Below are 10,053 nucleotides of genomic sequence, written 5' to 3'. Positions count from 1 at the left end.
CCCGGCGGCCAGAGCGCCGGGAGGAGGGCGGCAAGCCCGGCCGGGGCTCTCCGCTCTCCCCTGCGGCCAGAGAGCCCCCAGCGGCCAGAGCGCCGGGGGGAGGGCGGCAAGCCAGGCCGGGGCTCTCCGCTCTCCCCGACCGGCCAGAGCACCGGGGGAGGGCGGCGAGCCCGCTGCGGCTCCGCTCTCCCTGGCGCCCCGAGCCCAGTCCCGGCCCCGCTCTCGGGCCGGAGCGCCCCGCCGTGCCGCCCCCCTCCAGGCGCCGCCCCAAGCACATGCTTGGTGGGCTGGTGCCTGGAGCCGGCCCTGCTTGTTAGCCCGTTAGCTCCAGGCTACCTGGACTCTGCCTCAGTAAATTAGGTCAAATTATCTCCATTTCACTGCCAGTGAAATGCAATTAGCTCAATATGTGCGATGGCGTGTGAAAGGCACCAATTTACTCACCACTTTCCTCAGTGCCTCCTTCACCTCTTTGTTCCTCAGGCTGTAGATGAGGGGGTTGGCCAGGGGCGTCACGACTGTGTAGCCAACAGAGAGCACTGTGTGAAAGGCCCGCAGCTGGTTGGTTTTTGGCAACATATAAACAATCATTAGGGTCAAATAGAAAATTGTAACAATTATGAGGTGGGAGGAGCAGGTGGAAAAGGCCTTTTGCCTCCCGGTGATTGAAGGGATTCTCAGGATGGTGGTGATGATAAAAATATATGATATCACAGTTAGCAGAAATGGTGGCAGAGTGAATACACAGGCCAGGATGGAATCCAGGAGTACGACAAGGTGGTTTTTGCTGCAGGAGAGTTTTATGATTGGGGTGAAATCACAAAAGAAATGGTCAATTTCATTGGGACCACAGAAAATTAGCTGTGACATCAAATATATTACTGTGCTACAAGCCAGTGACCCCAGTATCCAAGACCCAGCTGCTAGCTGGAGGATAAACCTACTGTTCATAACAGGTGCATAATGCAGGGGTTTACATATTGCTAAATACCGATCATAAGACATCGCTGCTAGGAGGTAACATTCTGTAGCTGCCAAAGAACAAAAGAAATAAAATTGTGCAATGCAGCCCCTAACAGAAATGGTTCTGTCCCCAGTCAGGAAACTGGCCAGAATCTTGGGCAGGATGGTGGAGGTGTAGCAGGTCTCCAGGCAGGACAAGTTCCCCAGGAAGAAGTACATGGGGGTGTGAAGGTGCTGATCCGTCACAACTAGCGCAACAATGAGGATGTTTCCAGCCATGGTCACAATGTAGATCACTAGAAACAGCAGGAAGAGAAGAATTTGCAGCTCAGGGAGATCCCCGAATCCCAGGAGGATGAATTCCGTGACAGACGTTTGATTTCTCCATTTTGTGCCTGCCATGTGACTTATCTAGGGGAAATCAAACAAGCGTTGGTGTATTTTGGGAGACAGCTAAAGCAAATATCATCACATTTTCACAGATTATGAGCAATTAATTCAATATCAGGTTTTAAACTGGCTTTAGTGATGGAGGTGCCCAAATTGAATTGGATTTGGTTGCCTGCCCCAGTGGGCTCTTTTGAAAATCTCAGTATACATTTAATGTAACATTTAAATGTCTTCCCTGGAGAGGTATTGAAAGAAAAACTGGATGGAGAATGCAGCCTGAGGAGATACATCAATTTTTTTTTTTTGTCATCAGGTTAAACAGAATGTCAATCTCTGAAAACCTTACAAATGCCACAGGAGATTGGATGAGGTGCCCAAACACCACTGTGATGATGGTTATATTGATAGATAGTGAAAAGTGAATCATGATTTTAAGTGCCTTATATTTTCAGTATAAAACATGAGGCAGCAAAATCACTAATCAAAATCTTGGTGCCAGAGATGGATAGACAGATAGATTAGATGGAGAGAGAGAAAGTATTGTTTGGCTAGTATGTAGGTAGTTAAATTGATAGATGACTCTTCATTCATATATTTTCTATCCCACTTTCTGACATACTCGATCAGAACAATGTGATTTTATTCTGGTCTAGTCAACACCTTTCTACTTTATTAGTGACAGACAGTTACAGTATTTGGGATTTCAGGGGAAAGACATAGAAATCAAATAAAATTACCTCTGGCAAATTATTAATTACTCTCAGTCAATCACAGAATCATCCCAGTGATCCAAATATTCAAAAAGGAATGAAGTGTGAAAACCTACATTATTATCTCAACTGCCAAAGCAGAAAATATTTTTATTGATCAAACGTTCACCCTGTGTGACAGAGAGGCTGACATCTGTCGACAACTGGTATTTAATATGGAGAAAACAATGAAGAAAACTGAGTTAGAGGGTATATCTGGGTTCAAAAAAAATCTGTTTAATAGATATTTATCTTAAACTTATTGAGGTAGGAAATGGAGGATACATCTTATCCTAGACAGATGCTTGCATGTGGAGATACTCAGATGGGAGAGGATGCATTTATTAACAATGACAGTGTCCCAAGGAAAGAGATAGAAGCCTCACCTCTAAAATAATTTAAAGATACACTTGAGAAAGCTGTGACAAATACAATAAAGTCATCTTAATAATTAACAAATACCAATACCTTGCTCCTTAAAAATCCCACAGTTGTCATTACCAAAGCACTTCACCAACATTATCTCACTAAACCTCCCCACACTGCTTTGAAGTAGGTTCCCACACTGAGGGATAAAATCCTGCTTGGAGCAGAGATGATGGACCAGGTGACCAGGCAGGTCTTCCCTGTCTCCAATTCTGATCATGACAATAAGATTGCAAAGGAGCTGCTTTACCTCTAAGGCAGTTCTGTTACCAGCTGGACTCTCTGACGTGACTGCTTCACTCAGCATTTCAGGGGCTGGGTTATGGGCTCCACACAGCATTGTCCATCTCTCTTCTTGTGCGTCACTCCTGAAAGTAACGTCATCTGCATGTCCCCTGGTTGACCTGCCCTACTTTGTATGATGCACTCCGCATTGAGTCCAGCAGCATCAAAAAGTGATAATCTCTCCTGTTTCATTATTTATCCTTTCTGGGAGAAGGTGAAATCTCTCTTGACAATTCTGCTGATGGGAATATTAATTACTGAGAAGGAAAAAAAATACTTATTTTTACATGGGACAAGAAGAATGAAATTAGTACTGCAGTGAAAGATCTAATTTCAAAGGGAGATGGACAGTACATCCCCACAAACGTACCTAAGGTATGTCAATTGAGTTTGCAATGCACAACTATCTATCTGCCCTAAGTACTTATGGCCCCATTACAGCAACATTTGAGTTCCTCACCATTTTTAATGTATTTAAAAACACCCCTGCAATGTAGGGATCCATGCAGTAATTGAACCCCACAGAGTATCCAGTGCTTACACCCCTCCATTCTGGCTGGTGTCCATCTCCCAGACTGATATGTCCCTGGTGACCATGTTTTCCATGTTGTGCTACTTGGCATTATGGGAGTCCTTCACATTGATGGGTGGTGTCTTACCTTTATTATCCTCAGGGGGGAAGGCTTGAGGGTTATATAAATGCTTTCTGGGGATTAGGATTGATTGAAAAGTGCAATTTACATCCTGTGGGACTTTTTTTTCATACTGGATAAGGAAAAAAATCAAAATGGAAACTTTTCACATAATGATGAACTGTGGTCAGGGGATTCCCATCATGCATCGTGTCAGGTCAGCAAGAGGGAGATTGTAGTGCATCATGGGAGATGTAGTCTGGCCAGAAAGCCCTGCCCTTAGGGGAAAATAGAGGCATGAGGCAACCAAACTACAATGTCCATGAAGTGCCACAGCAGCTCAGGGAAATGCAGATGAATGTTGCACTGTCCTGACCCAAAACATTTCAATTTGATTTAAAAAAAAACTGAAATGTTTTAATTCAGATCCCAGAGTAGAATTTTTAAAAAATCAACATTTTCCAAGAGAAAAGTAAAGATATAAAATTGATATTCTGATGTGGATGTCTCTCAGTCTCTCCTGTTGAAGCTGTTCTACTGTGTATAAATAATTAAATATGAATTGGTCCAGACAAAAGCAAAAGTGACTTTACAGCAAAAGTGACTTTAGGGCATGCACCTGAGTGACAGTGTGTGATGGGATGGACTAGGTCCAGAGGCCCCGTGCTGGAGGCCTCAGGGTCATGCCACGCTTGTCCCAGATAAGGAGCAATGGAGAGGTCCTTCAAACAGGCTAGAGTGGCTGCAGAGGAAGTAGCCAATCAGGGTCCAGGAGGGCTTTATTAAAAGGAGTGACAAAGTCAGAGACACTGCAGTTCCTCACTGCAGCTGGAGGAGCATGGATGGTGTGGCTGACTGAAGGAACTGCAGCCCAACAGATGGCCCAGTGCTAGTAGGGACCAAGGGAGCAAGGAAGAGCTCCTGGCTGGCTACTGGGACTGAGCTTAGAAGATCCCTGGGCTAAGGGTAAGGCAGCGGTGAAGTCTGGGGCCTGGAGTAGTGGGCAGGCCCAGGTGTGTCCCCCTGCACATAGGCCACTGGGGAAGGGCCTACAATTGGACATCAGTAAACCCCCAGAAGGGGACTGAACTGTCAGGAGGCCCAACTGAAAACTGGGTCCAAAACAGATTAAGAGGGCAAAACGTTGCCTCCAGGGAGGAAGCCCTGGGAGTACAGCCCAATGGCAGGGCTGGGACTGGTTTAAAGACTGAGTACACATCCAACCAGAGGGGGCACTTGTGAGAGGTGGGTACCAACCCCATTACTCAGTTTTCAGAGTAGCAGCCGTGTTAGTCTGTATCCGCAAAAAGAACAGGAGTACTTGTGGCACCTTAGAGACTAACAAATTTATTAGAGCATAAGCTTTCGTGGGCTACAGCCCACTTCTTCGGATGCATATAGAGTGGAACATATATTGAGGAGATATATATACACACATACAGAGAGCATGAACAGGTGGGAGTTGTCTTACCAACTCTGAGAGGCCATGAGGGGAATAGCTACCAGCACTGCTGCACTGTCTACACCAGCACTTTACAGCGTTGAAACTTGCAGCGCCTAGGCGTGTGTTTTTTTCAGACCCACAAGTGAGAAAGTTGCAGTGCTGTAAAGTGCCAGGGTAGACAAGCCCTTAGAAATACAACAAAATTGAGGTGAATTGTATCAAGTTATACTAGATATGTCATCTTCAAATCTTGTGATTACACAGTTGATTAAAATGAAAATAAAAGAATACAAATTGTATTAATGTTTTGTTTATTTTGCGTATCTCTGATTTTAGGGAGGTTTCACATATATTCCGCTCTGCATTTCGTTTGTTTTTTTTTCCAGAATTTTCTGCAACAAAAAAATTAGTTTTCAATTAGATAAATATGACCCCCGTACCCAGAAAGTGTCAAAATGGAAAAAAAGAAAAAGAGGTGGGAGAGGAGAGAATGGGGGAAACAAACCAAAAATAAAAAAAACAGCATTTTCAGTGAGAAAATAAGAAAATCTGAGACAAAACCAACAATTTGCATTAAATATTTTGATTAAAAACAGGCCATTTCCCAGTATATTTCCCTATCCTAATGACAAGATTTAACTAGTTCTGAATTTTTGTTCTTCTTTCACTCCCATTTATTAATTTCCTTTAGAAGGAGACTTAAAAAAATAGCCCCAGTTTAAGGAAATTCATGCAATGATAAAGTAAAATTAGTTAACACATTGGGCTATGTTTTCCTGGAGTTTCTGCCTATAAATCTCACTTTGTGCTACTAAAAACACATTTGCAAAGAAAGACACAACTTGCAGTGGACCTCAGTGGTGTTCAGACGGTGCCACAGAAGTTGTCGGGAATAACTAGAAAAGTTTATTCCACCAAGCAGTATTCAAATAGAATCAAACTAGAATAGAGATTCAAGTCTATTCCAACTCAATCTGTAATCATAGCCATGAGATGAAATACAGTATTAGCTTTTTACCCTAAGGGGTGCCTGTTTGTGATCCAACCCCACTAGCTTTAGGATGGAGAACACCAGATATAGCCCCTTCCATTTTTTCCAGTAAGTTTGGGAGAGCAATAGGCCAAAGGGGACAATTACAAGTAATATTTATGTATATAACAGCTGTGATTTCATGCCCTATCCGTGATCACACCCTTATGGTGCTCGCCAGGGCTTGAACACACACTATGAGATGATCCTGACTCAGTGGCCTTACATTCTAAACAGACAAAGGTAAAAAAAGTGGGGAGAGAAACCGAGGCACAGAGAAGTGAGGTAATTTCCCCAGACCACACAGCAGATACCTGCAGAGCGAGGACACTAATCCACATCTCCAGTGCCCGATCCACCACACCCTGCTGCCTCTGGCTGGGAAGGAAGGAGAACAGAGCAATGATACTGGGTAAATGCTGTAGCATGTCTGAATAGGGTCACTGATGAGAACTTTGCACGTACACTGTACTGAATGGTTGATATGCAATGAGAAAGGAGCAGCTACATTGCATAATGGAGACAGGATGTCAGCAGAACCTCTGGGGTTGCAAAAGGGCAGGCCTACTATATAAAGGCTTCTAGGTGGCTGCAGAAAAGAAGGGATAAGAAAGGAGCAGCTATTGCGCCAGATTCTCAGTTCTAGTAAGCTGATATAGCTCTGTTAATGTCAATGGGGCTACACCCATTTCCCACAGCTGTGGATCTAGGCCATTGACTCCAGTGAAGCTATGGCTGAATCCCAGCAGCTGGGGTCTGTCCCACTGATCCAATGGAGCTACATCAATTAAAGCCAGATGGCAAACCAGTCGATTATCTTCAGTGGAGCAACCTTACTTTACACCACTGGACAATGTAGCCCATAATGTTTTAGTGGGGAGCAAAAGGGAAGGTTGATAAATGGGCTGTTATACTGCAAAGTGACCACCTGGCCAGAGCATATTGGCAATTAGATGTCAGCAGATGATACCTAATGGGAAAGAGCAATTTATTCTGTGATGCAACCACTAGACGGCAGTATGTGTCAAGGATGAGTAATGGGCAGCTAGTCTGTGAAATAAAGGACGTCTATCGGTAAAGGGCTGGGAATTATAATGAACCATCATCGCTCAGAAAGGTAAACTAGACTTCATCATGATGTGAATCATACCCCCGCCCCAGAGATTCATTAGGCTGTTTCACCAAATGCAATTACATTTGGGAAAAACAACTCAAGTCACACTGGGCATTGCTAAGAACAACGTTTTGGAGACACAAAATTGTCCATAATGGTGATGGGTTGAGTTAAAAGTTTTGGGATTTGATTGTAATTACCAAACACTTTGAATTGGACAGGAAATAACAATCTCCCACAAGGTTTTGCAATAAGAAGTGAATAGACTTATTCTTCCCCCGGAACACCAGTATAATTCAGGTGAGTGTGGGACAGCTTTCCTCATAGAACTTACTGATGGGCATGCTCACTTCTGGGAACAAGACATAGACAATGCATTGTGATGAATAATGGTTACAGAGACTATGCCAGAATGTTTACATTAATTGATGTGTATACCAATGTGCATGTGTGTCCATTTGCACAAACCACTGTCCTGCTCTGCCTGATTTCAGATGTTCTGAAGTTTGCTCTTTCTTACACATTGTAGAACAGATTTTCTTGAACCCAAGTGATGGCCAGTACTTCCAAAGCCACAATAGCTTTGGTATCTGGCAACCAGGAAGGCTGGGATTCCCAACGGAAGTGAAAGGAACTAAGAACCTAAATGATAGTTGGATATAGGTGCCTAACTCCCTTAGGCATCTTTGAAAATCTCAACCAGATTCTATATTTGGTCAAGGATTAGTTCCAATATAAGAGGCTATGCAGTGCAATGATATTTCTGATTGAGAAGAGGGACTCTGTTCCAACATGTCTTCACACATGCTTTACTCTCCCTACAACCTTGTATATTTTTGGTCATGCATTTTTTCTGAGTATTCTGTTTTTCTGGAAGTTTCTCTGTGCAGATAAAGCTAGTGGGGAGGAGCTGTTATTGTGTGTGTGTGGAGGAAAGACTGAGAGGGAAATCAAAGATCTTAGAAACGTCTAAGGCACCAATGCTTAATGTCCACATTTCATTTTGAAACCATGCCAAGAGACTTCCAACACAGATGGACAATAAGGGCCTCATAGATAAAAGTCCCTTTTCAAACTTCCTTCGTCTAACTTCACAGGAATTTTTTCAGGCCCAGTGTTGTGAAATTCTGAGTGCTGCTGAAGAAGAAGAAGGGCCTAGTCAAAGAAACCATTAATAAGTGCAGTTAAAATTGTAGGTGATCTTCATAATTCTGTTGAGATCTAGGCTACGTTATTCAAAGTGGCCGAAAGAAATTAGGCACTGATCTGCAATAGAAGTTGGGTGCCAAACTTCCATAGGTCGTTCTGAAAATGACAGCCTAAATCATGCCTAAAATCTGCAGCACAACTTTCCTGAATGCCCCCTTCACCTCTTTGTTCCTCAGACTGTAGATGATGGGGTTGAACATCGGGGTGATGACCGTGTACATGAGAGACAGAGCTTTATGTAATGCTGGGGACCACTCTGCTGATGGCATCACGTACATGATAATGATGGTCCCATAATACAGACTCACCACCAGCAGGTGAGATGCACAGGTGGAAAAGGCCTTCTGCCTCCCGGCAGAGGAGGCAATTCGCAGAATGGCCAAGAGGATAAGAATATAAGATACAACGATGAAGAGGAAAGGGGCCAGGGATACCAGGGAGCAGGAGACCAAAACAATCATTTTTACCAGGAGGCTTTTTGTGCAGGACAATTTGAGCAGCTCCTCCATGTCACAGAAGAAATTATTAATTTCATTGGGACCGCAGAAACTTAGCTGGTGCACCATCCCTACTACTAATGCATTAGCTGAGAAACCAGTTACCCAGGAGGCAGAAACCAGCTGTAGGCAGACCCTGAGGTTCATTATAACATTATAGTTGAGTGGGTTGCATATGGCTAAGTAACGGTCATAAGCCATGACTGCAAGGAGGAAGCATTCTATGCATGCCAAAGCACCGAAGAAAAATAATTGTGTGATACAGTCGCTGAAGGAGATTGTCCTGTCCTCTGCTAGGAACCCAGCCAGCAATCTGGGGGCAGTGACTGAGGTGTAGCAGGTCTCCAGGAAGGACAAGTTCCCCAGAAAGAAGTACATGGGGGTGTGAAGCTGCTGATCAGCCACAACTAGAGCAACAATCAGAAGGTTCCCAGCCAGGGTCACAATGTAGATCACTAGAAACACCACAAAAAGCAGAATCTGAATTTCTTTCGGGTTCCCGAATCCCAGGAGCAGGAACTTGATGATGGATGTTTGATTTGTCCATGGCATGTGTGCCATGTGTTCTCTGGAAAGGAAGGAAGGAAGGAAGATTAAACAAACCAGAAAGATCTCCTTTCCCCAAATCTGCAACTCTTTTCTTGTTATTCCATCCCTTTTAACAGTCTCTGCTTAGGGTCAGATTGTCAAAAGCGTTTCAGGGCCTAAAGATTCAATTATTCTTGTAGAAGGTCCCTGGAAGCAGTTGGCATGTCCCTGTGGCCCCTAGGCGCAGAGGCAATCAAGGAAGCTCTGCGCGCTGCCCTACCCCCAACAATAGCTCCACAGCTCTCATTGGCTGGGAACCGCAGCCAATAGGAGCTTCAGGGGCAGCATCTGCAGGTGCAGGCAGTGCACACCATGCAGAGCCACATGGCCTGCCTCCGCCTAGGGGCTGGACATGCAGGTTGCTTTTGGGAGCAGCACAGAGCCGGAGCAGGCAGGGAGCCTGCCTTAGCCCCACTGTGCCACTGACTGGGAGCCACTGAGGTATGTGCCGCCTGGCTGGAGTCCGCACTCCGAGCCCCCTGCCCCAGGTCGGAATCCTCTCAAACTCGTTAATTCCCTCCCAGACCCTACACCCCCACCCAAACCCCTACCCCACTGCAGAACCCCCTCTAAGAGCCTGCACCCCACATCCTTCCCGCACTTCAACCCCCGTCCCAGACCTGAGCCCCCTCCCACACTCTAAACCCCTCAGCCCCAGCCCGAAGCCCCCTCCTGTACCCCAAGCCCCTCATTTCTGGCTCCACCTCGGAGCCCACACCCCAGCTG

General features: G+C 45.0%; 2 protein-coding genes across 2 annotated transcripts; both read right to left on the bottom strand.

Annotated features, from left to right (window-relative positions):
• Nucleotides 1–402: 402 nt before the first annotated feature.
• LOC113405696 (olfactory receptor 6B1-like) lies at nt 403–1,365 on the bottom strand. The gene has a single exon (XM_026646928.1). It carries the CDS (start codon nt 1,363–1,365, stop codon nt 403–405), a length of 963 nt encoding a protein of 320 aa, XP_026502713.1.
• A 6,987-nt stretch (nt 1,366–8,352) lies between these two features.
• Nucleotides 8,353–9,291, bottom strand: LOC113405695 (olfactory receptor 1020-like). Its single transcript, XM_026646927.1, has one exon. The coding sequence runs from the start codon at nt 9,289–9,291 to the stop codon at nt 8,353–8,355; it is 939 nt and encodes a 312-aa protein (XP_026502712.1).
• Nucleotides 9,292–10,053: the final 762 nt, after the last annotated feature.

The sequence above is a fragment of the Terrapene carolina genome, unplaced genomic scaffold (assembly GCF_002925995.2).
Source record: "Terrapene carolina triunguis isolate 2854851 unplaced genomic scaffold, T_m_triunguis-2.0 Scaffold48881, whole genome shotgun sequence".
Lineage (NCBI taxonomy): Eukaryota > Metazoa > Chordata > Testudines > Emydidae > Terrapene > Terrapene triunguis.
The sequence above is the reverse complement of the archived record's forward strand: the minus strand, read 5'-3'. Positions and strand labels throughout refer to the sequence as shown.